This window comes from Apteryx rowi, unplaced genomic scaffold (genome assembly GCF_003343035.1).
Source record: "Apteryx rowi isolate R43461 unplaced genomic scaffold, aptRow1 scaffold_226, whole genome shotgun sequence".
NCBI lineage: Eukaryota > Metazoa > Chordata > Aves > Apterygiformes > Apterygidae > Apteryx > Apteryx rowi.
Genome location: NW_020448597.1, coordinates 306,645 through 324,701, shown reverse-complemented (window position 1 = coordinate 324,701; position 18,057 = coordinate 306,645). Strand labels below are relative to the sequence as shown.

Sequence of the window (18,057 nt, the reverse complement as noted above, 5' to 3'; positions counted from 1 at the left end):
AATAGTTTTGCTCAAATTTACATTTCTCATTAACAAAGAAATCTGAAAGAAAAAGGCACTTTTAGAATTAACAGATTGTCTAAATATAGACTTTATTAAAAACCAACAGAAGATTATCAGTTTTCTCAAGCCGACGAGTGACATGGAATTACTACAGAATTTGAGGTTACATCCTTGGCAACAAGACAAACAGCTTCTTAGCTACAGATCAACAGTTTAAATGCAGTTCAGGCTAAGCAGGGAATAAGAGCCACTTCTTGATAATAAATACAAGTGGTGTGATGACATCCACCCAGCTATCAAAGGCAATCATTTCACAAACATTAGTATTAAGATTTTCAAAGTAGTCTGGAGAATTTACATACATTTTTAATAAATTACTGGAAGGAGTTCTGGCTGCCTCAATGCTCTAACTTTGGATGCAACTGAACAAAATCTTGAATCTTCAGTTCATAAAAAAATTAAGTTTTTGAAATGTTTTGCTTTCTGTAAACTGGAAATTACTTTAAAACAAGCCAAACTGAGCTGTGCTTCATCATTTTTTCCCATTTTTATCTAATTTTTAAATGAATTTATGCCATGTGGCATGTCTAGCACTGAACGGATAGAGTGAGAATGAAGCCACCAAACTCAGTATGTTTGTGAGATACAGCTCTGTGAGGAGCAGACCAGACATACGGGAGAACCAACCAACTGCATGAATTTTATGCTCAGTGTGCAAGACTTGACAGGTTTGTGTTATTTTGACAGGCTTATATTATTTTTACACAAATGCTGAATTATGAGAGAGAAAAGTACTGGTATTAATCACAGAATTTCAGACTTTACTTCTTTGTGGACTTTGCTTTTTTTAAAAAAAGAGGCACAAAATTGAATTCCTGGAATATATTCCAAGTAATGAAGAAAATCTAGGAAACAAATCCCCTTTGAAGAGTCCTGTATAAAGATTTCCTTTATCTCTTAGAACACAGCTAACTGTGCTAGCTATTGCAACATACTACTGAACGTATCCAGAGAAGGAGTTTTCTTGTTGTTATTATGGAGTGTTATCTACAACAGTAAGGTATTTCTCCTATATAGCTTTTAAATTAAAATATACATTCTCAATGGATGGTATTTACGTTAATGCAGCTACCTGACTTCAGCAGCATATACGAGTTTAAGAATTTTTCCCTTGTTGCTTTGTGGTCGGATGCAAGAGGTTTCTTCACAGAGAAACAAGAGTTTGAGGACAACTAAAAACTTCAAAAAACAAAACCAGGCCCAAATCAAGTGATAACCATTTCTGTTAATTCATAGCCTACCAGAAAAGTCAAATGTGAGTAAGCTCCTCTGCAATTTGATCTGCTTATTTTCTGTAACACTTATTCATCAATATTTGCACAGAAACAGGCTCAAAATCCCATCTACTCTGAGTCTTCAATTCCAGCAATTTTTTTTTGGCTCTTTACTGGGTGTCTCCAAAACTACAATCTTGAGGTAATTGGCCATGACAGTTTAGTTTCCATCAAATGCATTTTCCACTATAAATATTTCCAAAGCAGTATACCACCTCTTTAAAATCATTAACTCTAATTGTGAAGAGTCTTATAGTTCTTCATGCATCGAGATTCAGGAGCATGGTCCAAAAGACTACCTCCTCATTGTTTTATGATCATGCAACATCTTAGGGTTATTACAATTTGTTCTATGGTCATTCCCCCTACTTTCCTAAGCTTGATATTTTGTTTCCAGATTGTCATATTCATTTGTCCAGCTGACAACTTCTGTATTTGTTCTCTTCAGAAGCTTGTTGGGGTTTCTTTTCATAAGGGGGAAGAGCAGGAAAAAAAGACTGCACACTTCTCTGAACCAAAAATCTCTAAGAAATCTTAAAGTTTTTATGCACACTTGTTTCCTTTCTCCACTGGTTGTAGAAAAGGTAGTTAATCCTATAAAATGTTGTCTTCCTAGGAAATCATGTGAAAATGAAGACTAAGGTTTCTTCTGAGAAACAGGAAAAGAAGAACCACCAACAAAATATGGCATGCCAACACTTCGCAGTCAACATACAAGTGTCTCATCACGATAAGTTTCAAGATCAATTTGCTTTATGTTTCAGCTTTCAGCACAGCAGTCAAACGACTGCATTTATCAGGCACATTTTATTGAACTGTGGTTCATTTATCAATGTATCTTTGCAAATTCAAAGCATTGCATTAGCTGGTACCAGTAACTATATGATTTAGAAACAATGGAAAAATATATTGAAATCTCTACCTATGGGGCAGAAAACTAAAACAGCTTTTGGTTGCTGAATGAGGATCCCTAATAATTGCACTATTAAGACATAATCTTATATTGAAAATAAGGTAGGATAACAAAGTTGGACTTACTTCAGCAGCCTTTCTGCTTTTGTCCTCATTTTTCCCCAGATTATTTCACTATTCCAAAGGGTAAGATGCTATAGTAACCATATATTATTCCTCAGTTGATGTCTGTCCAGACAAATATTTAAAAGCACACACTTCTTATAAGGATATTTTGGGTGTAAAAAACAGAGGAGTTTTTAGTAGCATCTACAAATATCAAAAGGTCCAATTTATTTCCCTTTGAATATCAAATGCACTTCATTGAAATCACTTTAGAAAGAAAGAATTTCTGGTGGTGATCATGCTTGTTTTCAAATCAGTATTAAAAAAAAGAAAAGACTTGTCTAGATACTGTTGCAACTGAAGAAAAAAAATGTTGCCTTAATTAGATGTCTTGGTATTGTGACACCCACACTAAGAAAACAAACAGTTAGGAAAGCAGACTATAAAAATAGGAAGGAGAATTTTGCTGAAATGAAGAATGTCTTGGATGTAGGTGAAGGGCTATTTCATGCTTTCTTCTCTGTAATTCCTACTCTTGACACACAAAGCAAAAAACATACTAAATTGAATTTTTATAATGTAACTTCTGGCTTTCAGAGTGCAAAGAACAGTGTTGTCTTATTTCTCCCTTTTTGTGAAAAAGGGCAAATTCATCAGACATCTTGGTTTAAGGACCAATTTTTTTCCAAACTCTGTACGGAACAAAGGTTATTTTGAAATGATATTTATCTGCATCCTTAGAACAGAGCAAGTATTAAGTCAAGCTCATTCTATCTCACATCAGTAATGTAAAGTAGTCAGCTAGTTCAGAGTCTTGAATAAAAGAGTGTATTTGCAACAGCATTTCAAACAAATTAAGGCCTGTATCAAAAGCAAGAACAGATCTCTGAAACATGGGAATAGGGATCAAACTCAGGAAACAGAAGAAAATGGAGAATGTACTTATAAAGAGTGCTAGCAATATCAGCTGCTAGAAAGAGATGAATCCAGAATTTCAATTCAAGTACTATTTTTACCAGAACCAAATAATGTCAACTTGAAGAAAAATACACTTAAATACAGAGGGGTTTGGGGGCATTTTTGTTTTAGGGAAACAGAACACTAAGAAAACTGTAAAGAGGAGGTAGCTCTTTTAGTCTCAAGAGAACACCGAAGTTCTATTAAAAATTTCAATCATTAGGCTGCCCATCCTAATTTTTCTTTTACTATAAATAGAATGTGTCTTGTAGGTGATTTTACAAATTACACACTATATTAGTAGCAATAAATTCTATAGATAAAATACATTCAAATCTCAAATGTGTATAAATCTTCTTTGCCATGATAAAGTGCAAAGATATTCAGTTAAAAAACAAAACAAAAAAACACTCTGAATTGAAGTGAGCACCTTACTTATTGTTCTTCTCTTGCCTCTACTCAATTCCTGACCTGTTTGCTTTTACTCAAGTGTTTAAAAACAGCACATTTTCTCCCCAGGGTAATGTTCAGTCCTTATATCTGTGATACTCTGAGACAAAAATAATAATAATAATAATAATAATAATAAAAAAATAAAAATAATCAGTTCTTAGACTTACACTGATAATCAAAATACACACATGTAATTCTTACATACCTTTTACTATCTGTATTTAGAAGTGATAGTAGTGCAAAGGAGAAAAAATAGACTGAAGCCCCTAAAGAAAGAAGGGCCAAAAGGTACAAGTCCAGAAGTATTTGGGAGAAAAAGTAGCTTAGCAACGCAGAGGAGGAATGCTTAGGACTTAGGTACAGGTTAGTGAAGATCTTCATGTGCAAGAAAAAGGATTCCCCCATCCTTAAGTCCATCTCTTTGTTACAGTGCTTTTTCATAGTTTTACTGCACTCCCCTACTTCTTTATAAACAAACAGATTAGGCAGTTTGGATTCACATCTGTTGAGCTAAAGCTCACCCACACCTTTCCAGAAGACTCTTTTTAAGTTAGCCTACAGCCCCCTCAAATTTCTTCCTGTCTTGTCCAATAATACACATATATCATCTTCCGATACAGACATATCCCAGCACCATTCCCATTCTGTGAACTTTTCGGCCTCTCCTCCATAATTTATGAAGAGTGTTAGTAAGCAGTAGGGCTTTACGATGAAATGAGCACTTCATGATATGGTTGGATATGATTTCTAATTCTAAAAGAAAAGCCAGTTAAGAAAATGTAGACTGAAAAGAAAATTCATGTTTCAGGGTTCTGCTTAAGTGCTTTTGATGGAGTTACTGGAGGCAAACATAAGATAAGCAAAATGAGTAGTCTGTACCTGAAAGCAAAAAGACATGTCAGTAGTCTAGTTCTTTAATGAAGTCTAAGGTTTTAATTTATTTTTTTTCCTTTATGATGAAACACTCCTACTAACCAGTGAAATACTAGTTTTTTTCTTCTTCCTCTTCAAGTAAATTACAGGGGATCTTAAAGGGCTGTGTTTTATAAACACGATCTACGTGTTAAATTATGCTGGGCATGTTAAATTAGACATTTAATTACCATGGAACATAATTATTCCATGCTTTACTTCAGTCTTTTAAATTAAAAACTGATCAACAGCTTTGTCTGAAAGATCTGAAATTTCTCAGGCTGATGAGCTCAGATGAGGAGGCAAGATCTTTTTCTCCCCTCAAAAAAGTAAGATGTAAGTATGCAAGTAGCAAACATTCTCAGATTATTAGGCAATATTTTAGTTACACTGTATCATTCTTATCTTCAGCCACCAGAAATATTCACATGCATGATCAGAAGACAAAATATGCAATTATTTCTTTTTACTATTCAAACTGTGAAAGCATCTTATCAAATTAGCTATACAACCTGTACTGCTTGTCTACTGAGTGTCACCAGAGCTTCACAAACCAACTTCACTGTTCCATCTGCTCAGTGATTCTCTGGTAGAGATCAAAAGTTTTTACACTGCTTATTCTGCACTCAAGTGTTTAACTAATCCAGACAGCGCCTTAATTTCTTAAGGTTCTTTAACAATTGCATGGTTTCTTCAAATACAGCAGCAAGAATGTATTACAAGCATACACAGAGCTTTGAAACTCAGGACATGAAATAAAGCTATTTTTAGCATTAGACCTTAAGTCCTGAACCAACCTGAAGCTGAGCAGAATTTACAAAGTAAATTGTTAAAGTATCTTCCCCCCCCTCCCCCCGAGGGGGAACAAACAAACAAAAAGCAGCTAGGGAGCATGCCCTTCCCCAACACAAATTTAACCAAGAGCCTCAACATGAGAAAAGCATATATAAAGTTAAATACTTTAGGAACAAAATTCCAGTGTTGTAAAATGGACTCTTTTATAAAACTTGCTTTGGACAGCACCTGTGTTTTTCAGTGCCTTCCAGAAGTATATGGCAAGAACTCCTCTAGAAAACTGCAAGACGGCCTGCCTTTTAATATGGTTATATATACAAATAAAACCAAAACATTTAAGGACTTTTCAAAAGTTTTGCCAAAATACTCTTAGCCATTTTCTCACAAGGGCATCTGAGTCCCTGTTGTTTTCATTCTGAAGCTAGCAAATGACTCTGTATAGTTTTGAAAGCTGATCAAAATAGTGCAAAATCCTGCTAAGAAAAGCCAGCTACCAAGCTACTAAATAAATATATAAAATTAACATACTCAATTATCATAAATAGCATCCACTTCAATGTTAGATGAGCTTTCCAAGCAAACTGATACACACGCATGCACAGCTATTATGTGTTTGTAAATATCCCACCAAGATCTTCAGGCATCACCTAGCCCAGCCTTTTGTAAAATCAGGTACGCCAACGCTATCTCAGGCAATCAACGATATTCTAGAATCTCTTAAGTAAGGCACATAACATATCTGATTGATTTCTTATTTCATTGTGGTTTTGGGCACTGATCAACTTAACAGTACGCATCTAATATTTCCCTTGCTGGCACTCATCTCACTGCCACCTTCTCTCACAGTCCTCACAGTTTCCCTGAACTAGCTGTTCTGACAAACATCTTCCCTTTCTCCCACATAATCAATTTTGGATCTAAGACGCAATTGCTTGCTTTGGAAGACAGAAGATTTCTAAAGGCACAGAGAGACAAACGTCTACAGAAGAAAGGTTAATATCCAGCATGCTCATCTTGCAGCAAGGAAAATGAATGACTATAGGCTTGGAAAAGGGAGCATGTAATTTACTGCATTTAACTTTTGTACATCCCTTGCTTTTATGGGATTTTAACAGCCAGAATAGCAACATAAGTTGTTACCACTTCATAACAAAGATTTGTTTTATTCTTGAAAAAGAAAGAAAGAAAGAAAAAGGTCAGCAAATACATGTGAACATTGGTGAATCTCCATTAAGAGCTTTTTATTCCATTTTTCAAATGGTGTACTGGAGAAGGCTGATGTGTCTGCACTGAGCCAGGCTTGTATACACTTAGCCCCACTCAATCAAGATAAGACATACAGTGCAGCTTCTCATTTCCAATATGAATAAAAAAAACTCAAAGAAAAGAACTTTCCATTGCACAAAATCCATTTGATATACACTGCTCTATGCAAGTTTTGTGCAGACAGACAGAATTTTAACAAGAAATCAAGAATAAAACAAAAAATAAGCAAAGTTCCATGGCGAGTAAGTTCACACAAAACCAAATTTCAAAGCTTTCCTACTTAAAATTATGATCAGAAAACCACCAAATGATTGCTTAGCAGAAAATTAATTTTGCATAAACTGCATAGACTGAAACTTTGCAGTAGTTAGCTACCTACTTTTAGAGAAAAACAAGAACATAAGTCCTGTTTTAAGATAACAAATCCACTGTAGCACTGCACCAAGCACCTCCATAGCAGCTACTAGACTCTTTCACTGGCTTCCCTCAAGTACCAACGTCCATCCCACAGTTTATGTCATGTCTTATTTATATTTAAAGTGTATTATTTCAGGGATAAGCATCATGGAGTATGCAGTTTCTGAGCAAGATCTGATCCTTAGAAGATTCATCTACTAGTAAAGCAACCAACTCAGTTAAACTGCCCCATTTTAAGGATGGGGAACTAACAGGAGCAGACTCAGCCCAACGGGAGGTCTGCATGGGCATGCACCGACTCTCCAGTGTCACAAGGCAAGCCTGAAAAAGGAGCTCTCTAGGTGCACTCGACAAAGCTGTGCCTCGGTGATATTTTGTTTGATGTTCTTAACAGCTCACAAGACTGCCTGTCTCTAACTGAACACTTCCAGAATACACGCAGGGCTTTACTAGCCATAACTATTTAGTTAAGACAGACCAACTTTGGAGTTACCAACATTTTATTATTACTTGTCTTTTGCCTGCATTCTACAATGCTTGTATAATCCTTTTTTTTATATTCTATAAGGCCCCTGTCCCATATTAAAACCCTATTCATCATAACTTTAGCACCAAGCAGACCCACAAAAAGCTATGGAATTTAACTCTAAAATCTATAGAAAAAACAGCAACTAGTATTAACTAACATGTAATAACCTCTGAATCACGTTAAAAGTCACTAGTTTGCAGCTTGTCTTAGCTACCTTTATTTGCCGAAAAGCATGCCTCCATTCTTATACTGAGAGCATTTCTCCATGAGAGCCTTATCTGTCCTACAGTTAAACTGAGCAGCTCATTGTTTCATCAAGGTGAAGATCACAAGGGATCTTTAGATCATGCAGTCTAATCAGTATATCACAGATAATTACATTTCACTCATTCACTGCTGTACTTTATCTTGGCTTTAGCTAAAGCATGTGTTCTAAGAAAATATCTGATTGTTTTCAGGGCAATAACAGATCTCCCCATTTCCCCTTGGTAGTTTACTCCATGGTATCTGAAGTAAAGCAATACCTGCTTTTAGCACAACACATACTTTAACATGTTTTTCCAGCTATCTTATTTAAAGAACATTCAGTGGTTTGGCTCAGAAGTTTTTTGGATACTTGTTACTATGGTTTGCACTACTTATTCATTGGAGCCAAGCAATTTTGGGAGCTATACTGAGCACACCACTGTGAATGTCTTTATATAGTGGCGGGGGGGCAGGGGGGGGAGAAGTAGCTGCAGGAGCAGCTGCTACTTCCATTCTCAGCTAACAGAATTCTTCTTTTCTATCTTCTTCACTGATGCTTGTCACTGGAAGACTGTAATCTAGTTTCTGAAGTACAACAAATTTAGTTACACCATTCACATGTAAAAAAAAGCGTAAACAGAAAAATAATGAAAAATCTGAACAACTGACACTGCTTTTACAGTCCCTTACCACATAAGTCACATAGATTTAAAAAGTTATAATGACTTAAACCACAAGAGATGTTTAAAAGCATGGTATATGAAAGTCTTCAGGCAAATACTTACAAGAAAAATCATCATCAGGTTTCAGTCAGAGAAGGCTAGAAGGGTGAGAGTTATTACTGTTCCTAAAGTGCAGCAAAATTAGTAAAATATATACATGTATTTTCTCAAAGTAAAAAGGAAGCCACTGCATTTCTGCTAGACTCCTGGCTTTGGGTTGACTTTTCAATAATTGTCAGACAGGGACAGAAAGATGCACATCCCCTTGAAATTTGCCAATATTATAAACTGCCGGAACAATGAGAGATTTACCCCAACCTTTTCCTGTGTGGACTATTTTTTAATTTTTGGCAAAAGAATTAGCCATCCTGGATGCAAAAGAATGCAACGCTGCCCCCAGTACCTGATCTGTCCCAGTACCTTTTAAAAGCACTGCATAGCATTGTGTAAACATCATTTTTGCGCTAAGCATTTAAGAACAGGTTTTTCCATATGCAGTTCCATCTACAAGAGCTTCTCATTGTTATTTTTGATCACTCTTTCAAGAGAAACACGTGCAGAGTTACAAAAAGTTCATGACTTAACACAGCAAAAATACTTACTCAGTACTTTACAGCTGAACTACTGCTACTTTTCTATAAATTACAAAAGCAAGACAATGCTGTTATTCTGCAATTTTATCTTTGGTTTGTCTTCTCACTAGATGCACTGCTAGCTTATGCCAAGTTAAATTTGTATCGTTATGAATGACTGAAGTACAAGGTTCTAAATTCCATCCTTTAGCAATAATTGCTGGAAGGAACAAAGTGATACCAAATGTCAAAACATTACTTTTACCTTATTTATTTTATGAAGAGTGCTGATAATGGTCTTATATCATTGACTGTATCACAGCTTTTTAAACTAAGACGGATGAACTCGTGGATCATGGTAACTCCAGCGTGTTGCCCACAAGGCAAAATGCTTTTCCGCCAGGGTGTGCTGAGCCATACTGAAGAGCAAAAGGACAAGCTCCCCGATCAGCACTGGGATCAGCAGGCCAGGCACCGCAGAAGCAGTGCTCATGCGGTGACCACTGCACACGGAGCGTCTGGGAACCACCGGCTCCAAGGTGAGGAGCCCTCACCGTTAATTTCTGGAAGTGACTCACGTTTAAACTGCCCAACATTTTAAAACAGCTGATACAGGCACCGCCCCACACGACATGGAAGCATCTTTAGCTCCCTGCCTCCTAATACTATTTCGCGGGGTTAGTGCCGCGCTGAGCGCCAGCCGGCGTTTTCTCAAACTTCCCGGAAGATTTACAGCATTTCGTTTGGGCTTAAAAGGCAGACGGGAATCTGCGCAGCGGGCTGAAAGGGGTAACGAGCTCCGCTCTCCTCCTCGGCTCTTCCCTCGTCCCGCGGTGCGAGCGGCGCGGGGCCCTCGCAGGGGGCTGCCGCCGCCCCCGCGCACCGGCCCCGGCCCCTCGCGGCGCTGCCCTCGGCATTCGCCGCCCCGCCGCGGCCAGGGAAGCCGCGCGGGAGCCCCGAGCCGCTCCCAGGGCTGCCCGGAGCAGGCGGCGGCGGGGCGCAGGGAGGCGGCACAAAGCGCCTCCTCCGCCCGCCGCTTTGTTCGCCGCCGAGCGCCTGCCGCAGCCGCGCCCCCAGCCCGGCCCGGCCCCTCCGGCCGCGCTGACCGGCCCAGCCCCCTCCGCGTCCGCCCCGGCCGCCGCCGCGCCGCTTCCCACCTTGGCTTTCCCAGCCTCCAGCTTCTTGAGCCGCTCCTCGTCCTCCATGGCGCCTGTGCGGGAGAGCAGAGCGTTACCGGCAGCGGAGGCGGGCTCGCCCCGCCCCCGCGGCGCGCTCGCGCTCGCCCCCGTCTCACAGCGACGGGTGCTGCCGTGGCGGGGCCGCCGGCGCCGCCATCTTCGTCTCCACGTAAACACGAGGCCGCGGAAAGTGACGTTGCCGCCGCTTGCTCCTCCTGCGCCCGGCGCCGGCCCCTGCCGCGGGAGCGCGGCCCCGTGCCGGAGTGCGAACGAACAGCGGGCGGGTTGGGAGGGCTGCCGTGTTCTGTCCCGCAGATCCAGCCCCCCGCGGCCGCGGTGCTGCCGCACGCAAGGGCAGTTGACGCAGTGCTGTTAAAAATCACTACAGGGAGTGCGGCACGTGGCAGTTAAATGCTAACACTGTCCCCGTACCTCATCACTCAATAGAAAGCCACATTCTGGGATTACTTAATACTTTCTAGTGACTGCGTGACTTGCAAGGCAAATGGGAAGTTTGTATTACACGTTCGTGACGCGCTTTTCCTTTCAGTTCCCGGCGCGGTCAGTGTCATTGCTGCTGCGGTGATGGTGGCACCGATTAACACATGCCTGACGGGCCTTTTCTGTTCGCGTGCAGCAGCTGCACGTCAACAAGCAGGTTCCCTGTTATATGTTTGGAATCATTCTGCTGTATTAAGTGTAAAATCCAAAACTGTATTTGCATCTCGGGCCTGCTGATCTTTTTAACACAAGTTACCTCTCCACTAGATGATTTTCAGTGTAAATTTATGCATTATGTTTAATATATATTCTTTCTTGGCTTTAATTTTCCAACATAGCCCAGAGGCACTGGAAAAAAAAAAGATGCCAAAAGGAAATACTACTTGCACAGTATTACTGACTGGGACCAAGAGGAAAAATACTAGGACTCCTAGCAGAAGAATTCCACACCCATATTACTGCCACAGTAAACTAAACCTGTAATCTGAATTTTTTAAGGTTTTCTCCCTGCTTCTAAAATAAATTATATTTCACAGAGAAGTTTGAAATCGTCTGTTCATCAGTACATGTATTGTGCATTGCAGTATTTACATCGTGATGTCTACAAACTTCAGTAGAAAAGGAAATGAATGTCATTAATGTCAAAAGAAGATGACGCCATCTATGGAAAGGAATTACAAATGTCTGAAGTTTACTTTGCTCTGTATTTGAAGCAAGCATATGTTTCAGTTAAAGTGCTCGGGCCTTGCTATTTCATTGCAGGAAAAGCACTTTATAGAAAAAAAGCAAATGAAAATGAGATTAATAATTAAAGAAATATTTTTATAAAATACAAATTGATTTGAGATCCTCCCTTAAAATGTGTTCTTAATTTAGTAGAAGAAACATTTCACTCAAGCCCTTCACAGAGAATCCAAAAGCCCTAAGGAAAAAAAACCCAAATCACTTTTTCTGTGCAAATGACATTCCTCTTGGCTGACAGAGTCTAGCATCACGGAACTAGCTGTTAGGTGTCAGTAAAATTTTGTGCATGCATTATGTGATAGTAATTTCACCTTGATAGTAATTTCTTAATCAGTAAATATCCCATTTAAAAGATAATTACAAACTCCCCAAATCCCATAATGAAATGGATTCTTGAGTTAAGAACAGATGGGTCTAATTTTTCTCTCACTTACAGGCTTATATCCATGTAATTCTAATAGATTTTAGGTAAACACCTAATTCATGACAATGAAAGTGAGAAAATCAGACTGACAAACTATAGAGTACTGTGGAAATTACTATTGCATAAAATATCCCAGAGAATAGTATTGCTATATTTTTGCAACACTAGCAAAGGAACTGAACTTTCTCTCCATGAAAAAAAAAAAAAACTGTACAGTATAATTTCCTACTTCAGCTATGTTAAATTCCTATTTTAAGAATTTATGCAAGGCTAGCTGACTGTGGAATTCACAACTTGGTCAGCCAATTAACTTTCAGCTATAGAAAGGCTTGCTTGCTTAACTCTCAAAAATGACCAGTAATACTCACCTTCCTGAGAGTGTAAGACACTGTCAAAGAGTCTGGCTTACAAATACTTTAAAATATTGATTAACTTTCTAACACTCATTGAAGTCACATAAATTAAACAAGCGTAAGCTGTTTTCAACAGCAGCATATGTGAAGTGAACCTGAGTTACAAGGTAGACTCCAGATCTGATATTCTCTAAAATATAAATGACTGCTGTTTTGGCCCAGGATTATTTTTACATAGAAGTATATTGATTGCTGTAAATGTTTGTAAATAACTACACTGAACTAACTTTGAATATCAAACCTAGTTTTTAGATGTGTTGCTCTGTAAACAATGACAAAGGCCTCTTCTTCTATAACATTTTTCTCTAATGATGAAACTCTACCTCCTTCCTACCCCTTTTGTTTCCTTTATTCACTAATCAGTGAAGATATGTCTGGTGACTCAGTGGACTGCAAAATGGACTTTAGTGGACTGCAAAGCCAAAAGATGAAGCTGAAGGACAACTTGTGACAAAGTCACAAATTTCTAGTTAGGATACTCAAATTCTGCCACAATCCACTGAAGCCAGAATCAGAAAGGACTGTTAGACCATAGCATGCTGCTGGTAGATCAGGTGTGTAAATAGGGTGCAAAATTACAAAATATCAGAGGCCTAAACTGATGATAAAATCTCTTACAGCAACAACTAAGGAGATTAGATATTGTCCGTTTCCAAGCATCATAATAATCAGCAATACTGCTTAATAATGAGACTATCCAACTCTGCTTTATTTCATTCAACAACAACAACAAAATAGTGAAATGGAAGGCTCCTACATGAACCATATGAGAGTCCCAGAACCAGTTTAAAAACAAACAAACAAACTTTATCACATCAGTCAGATGTTTTCCTAATACCAGTAAAATGACCATGCCACTTTATGTCTCTTAAGAAAGCTGAAAATATATTTACTTGTCACTGTCTGTATTTAGTCATTGTAATGTGGTAAAGGAGTATTCCTCCTGGCAATGGAGATACAACCTCTGATAGACATGCTCAACTGTTCTTTTATGACACTAGAGCTGATGTACAAAGCCTACCTGACAGGAAAATATACCGAATTGTAGTGAACATTAAATGAATGAAGTGATGTGAAAATGAGAGACCCCTCCATCTGAGAGGTGACTGTGCCAAAAGCATTATTTGATCAGGATCTGCATCTGCTTTCATTGAACGTAGTGGGAGTTTCATTTTACTGATAGTAAGATATAGCCTCAGTGCTTACCTGTCACAGTGAAAAGAAAAGAAAAAAATTGCCTCCACCTCAGTGTGAGGTTGCACAAGGAATGTGAGGTTACCAGGGACTAGCTTACCTCTGCCTCTGCACCAGCTCTGTCCCTTACCATCTGCTCTGCAGCTGCACTGAGCATCGCTTTACACTGCAGCTTCCCAGAAAGCTGGAGCTGCTTTGTTGCCATGGTTGCAGCAGGCAGGTGATTTAGGTTAAATGTGTAAAGTTCATAATTTCTGAGACTCATTGTGGGTACTGCTGAGGGAAGGTTACAAAACCAAATTAATTTGCTGTTAGCAAGTGCAACTCAATTCAAATTATGGGTAGAATTTGGCCAGTTGTCTTTAGATATTCTGTCTATGTGTTATGTACACATTTTATAAAAGCTCTGTCACTTTTACCTCAGAGATTTTTGAAGTATGTTATTTGTCAGGGCTACCTTGAACTGTGTTTTAGGAATAGACAAATGTTCTCTCCTTAAAAGCACGGCAGAACAAATGCCGTTACAGACTAGTGAGGCTTGGTGGTTAACAAGTAGGGGAAGTAGAGATGCAAGGAAAACATCTTAGGATTTAAAGGGAAAAGGGGGTATTTTTTCCTTTCAAGAATCAATATAGAAGCATGGCTATATGAAAAATTATCAAATGGGGCAATCAAGGTCTCACATGACAGCTCAAATTTCTATTTTTTTTTTCTTTTAATGAAAAAGGCATCTAAGCCCATGAAACAGCATGGGCCCTGATTAAGAAATTACAGGGTTCCAACATACAGAGAACCAGTTACCAAAAAAGTACAATTTGTATTAAACTGTCTCTGCAGCTGTGAAGTTAGACAAATTTGTATCAAACATTGTGATGGATGCCCTACCAAATGATGGTTTTAGTCACTACTCAACATGTGTTTTGTTTTATAAATTAAAATAAGATTTATTGAGTTTTGTTAGAACAGGTGACAGTAGACATCAGACACTAACAACTTGCACACATATATGCAATCCAGGCATTCACTCAATACTTGCATAAAAGTGAGCTTACTAACATGCTTCAGTCACACACAGTCCTAAGTCCGACATAAAAATGTTTTTTTCCTGTTTCCAAATACAAACATTTTTCTTCTACTGAAAAGAGAGAGTAAAAACTCATTAAAAAGTTGTAAAGCACAGACCTCTTGTGATATTACAGTAATACATACCTCCCGGAGATGTATGCCTTTGTTTTCTGAATCCTGAAGTTGTACAGCTTATAGTTTGACAAATTGTAAGCTCCACATATCTTTTGTTAGGCATATTTGAGTCTATTCCTTATCTTTTAATTAATGAAGACAAATACTGTGGTATTTGGTTGCTGCCTTGATGTAAGTAGTGTAGCTACGAAAAAGCAAGACTTGTAAGAAGTTTTTTGAGATGAATAATTTATTCTGCAGGCATAATATATCAGGGAAAGTAATTTAAGTAAGCTTGCAACTAATATGACTAATTAATTAAGTGACACAAGCATCAAATTGACATTTGCTAATTGTGGTATGCACAAAAGTAATTTCTATCACAAATCAGTTACTTATGTATATGTAGAACTACTACAGTACACTTCTATGTTTCTGTGTAACTGAAGGGTCACAATTGTCCAAGTTTATATAAAGGTTCAGAATATGATTCTTGTGTTCTTGTTGCATATGAAAGTGTAAAAGCTACTTATTTTGCTCCTCCTCCTTCTAATGGCATCTGAGATGAAGTGATCCATGGACCAGAACTGGCACCACAATAAAAAAAGCTGAAAAAACCCCTGCAGGTTCCTAAAACTGTAGCTATTTGAATAAATATCCATGCGCTTTAGCACTTGGAGATGTGTGTTATTTGTGTTTTATGCAGTCTCAAAATACATAAAAAATGTAATTACTTTTGTAATGAGAGTTTGTCCTAAATCATTGCATCATGCTAGGGGCCATGCCTTTTTTTAGCATTATTTAAGCATTATTCCCTTTATTTAAGGGCAAAGGCTTGGCATTTCTGTTAATCCCATAAGAGCTGGTAAGTTCAATGAACTTTCTAGCACTTAACTTTGATCCTTACAGGGAAGTCTTGCTCTATCACCTCCAATACCTGGTGGCCCAGAAGAACTGGGATGCGGGTGTAGGACTTCCAAAGACAGTGTACCTCACTCACACTGTGGCAAAAAAAATTGTTACTGAATTTTCTGTGAAAACCATGGCACCCATGACAAGTGGAGAACTTTTTTGTTTTCTTGTGTGCACTTTTGGTTGTCATTTGTGCAGGAGGAGCTGGCTGCTGCCTGGCCAGAGCTCCCATGCTGGCCTGCCGACGCCCCTGCTCTGCTGCGACTGCAGCTCTTGTTGTCACCAAAACTGATTGTACTCTTTAAACAAGCAATTTTGTACCTGCTGCTGTAAATCTAACCGTTTAAAAATGAAATAAAATAATTTAAACACAAGGGGGTGATGCCCTGCCACTTACTTCTGTACGTTGCGATCTTACCGTAAAGAGTTTCTGAGGCAGGCCGCGTCGCCTGCTGGGGAAAGGATACCGCTTTGCAGTGTAATTACAACGGCGATACAGCTGGGGACAAAATGCAGCGCTAGTTTATCTTATGCTGCCATCTCCTGGCAAGTGGCTCAATTGCAAGTGAAAAGGTGAGTGAAAGGGGTCCGTTAGGTGGTAGCCCTGAAGCTGAACCCGGCGTGGCGCAATGGCGGCCCCAGCCTGCCGCCCCCCCCCCCCCCCCCCSCTGCTCCCGGGTGCGGCCGGGCTTCGCCAACGGTCCGCTCACACCAGGTGTGTCGGGCAGCTTCATTTTATTTTAAGTTTAGAGACTGGAGAGAGTTAGGTGAAACTGCAACCCTTTGATTTCTGGCCAGGGCATGTTTTACATGGCTCTTAGAGGGCAAGGTGAAACCAAGCCCTGAGGGGGCTTTGACACAGGCTCTGAGAAGGTGTCTGCCGTTTCTGCGAGATCGTTAGACCTAGAAAAGTGATTGCAAAGGGGGTCCATCCTCTGTGTTGGCACAAGGGAAAAGGAGAAATGAAGGAGTCCTCTGTCCTTGTAAGGAGAAGGCTGGCAGGCCCCGGGCTGCCCTGGCCCACCGGTGTCCCCTGAGCTGCCACGGTGTGGGGAGCGCTGCGGCAGATGGGGAGGGCGAGGGGCGTCCAGGGCCAGAGCTGCACGGTTTTCCCGTGTTTGGGGTAGAGCTTAGTGTAAGCAAAAGAAAGCACTTAACAAACCACCAAAGTGTATGTAGAGACAGGTGAAAGCCCAGGAAAGCTTGTTTTAGGGGAGACAAAGGAAAACTAGTCATTTGGTATATAGCTTCTTTCCCTGGTCTCAGTGGAAGGACTTTCAGTGCTTTGCTATTCTTCTTATTTAGCATTTGGAGGAACAGACTGTAACAATTCAGTGAAAATATGGCTGGCCTTTAGCGGGGTTGTCATGAATGGGTGTTGTACCTCTGACGCCTGGATATTAAAAAAGGTTTCGGACATACAGAACTAAGCAATATTTGTTAACTAGAAAATTTGTGGGGGGGGGGGCAGATAAACAGTGCGGGACTTTGAGGGCTGAAGGGAGAGAACAGTGACAAAATGGTGCCAGAATCGGAATTGTATTTGCTAAAAGAATAGTCTCAGTCATCTTGATACAGGATGTTACATGACCTGGTGTTCTTGATTTTATTTTTCAGTAAAGGACAGCAACTTCTAAGGTCTGAAGTGGTTCCGTACAGGCTCTTCAGCAGCTTTGTGGGCCAGAGGTGACATGTTGCACTTGCTCTTCATGCAAAGCCAGAAGGTAATTCAGGAAGACAGAAATAAGGGGAAAGTATTTTGCAGAAAAACAAAAGGGTGAGTGTACAGGAAAAAAGACAGGGACTGTGAGGTTAATAGTATAAAAGCAAACTGGAGCAATGTTGTGAGAAAAGGAACTATGGCCTGTATTTACTGATGAATACCTTAATGGGAGTTATAAAGTTGTATCACTCTGTAAGTGGGGAACTTTACAACTTTACTTAACTCTAATTGTTGGGGAACTTCACTGAAATATGCTGAGAGCTTACGAACGTGAGTAGACCTCCTGACGTTGTGCTTATTGATTAAAAAATTGTAGCGGCTTTCATCAACAATCCATGTAACATGCTCTAGCTGTTGAGAATTAGTATTTTTACTTTGGTAATGGGTGGACAAGGATTTCTGTAGGTGTGACTCTGGCACTTAAAATTAGCAGGTTGTTTTCATGTATTTGAGGTGTTACCACTGGGCTGTTACTCTTAAGAATTTTTAATCTGAATTCAGTTATGTTGCTTACCAATATGAGATTCAGTGTCATGAACCTTACAGGCATACCTCGGAGATATTGC

The 18,057-nt window shown here is 39.4% G+C and overlaps 1 protein-coding gene across 11 annotated transcripts in view; it reads right to left on the bottom strand.

Annotated features, from left to right (window-relative positions):
- AKAP9 (A-kinase anchoring protein 9) overlaps positions 1 to 10,564 on the bottom strand; it is a 129,024-nt gene extending 118,460 nt beyond the window's left edge. For 5 of the 11 annotated variants that reach the window (XM_026065339.1, XM_026065344.1, XM_026065340.1 and 2 more), the window contains exon 1: positions 10,381 to 10,561. In XM_026065339.1, the coding sequence (XP_025921124.1) occupies positions 10,381 to 10,428 (48 nt within the window). In that variant the 5' untranslated portion in view covers positions 10,429 to 10,561. Of the gene's footprint in view, positions 1 to 8,714; positions 8,742 to 10,380 lie in introns of those variants that run through there. The other 6 variants (XM_026065346.1, XM_026065347.1, XM_026065345.1 and 3 more) reach the window with 4 other exon arrangements.
- Positions 10,565 to 18,057: the final 7,493 nt, after the last annotated feature.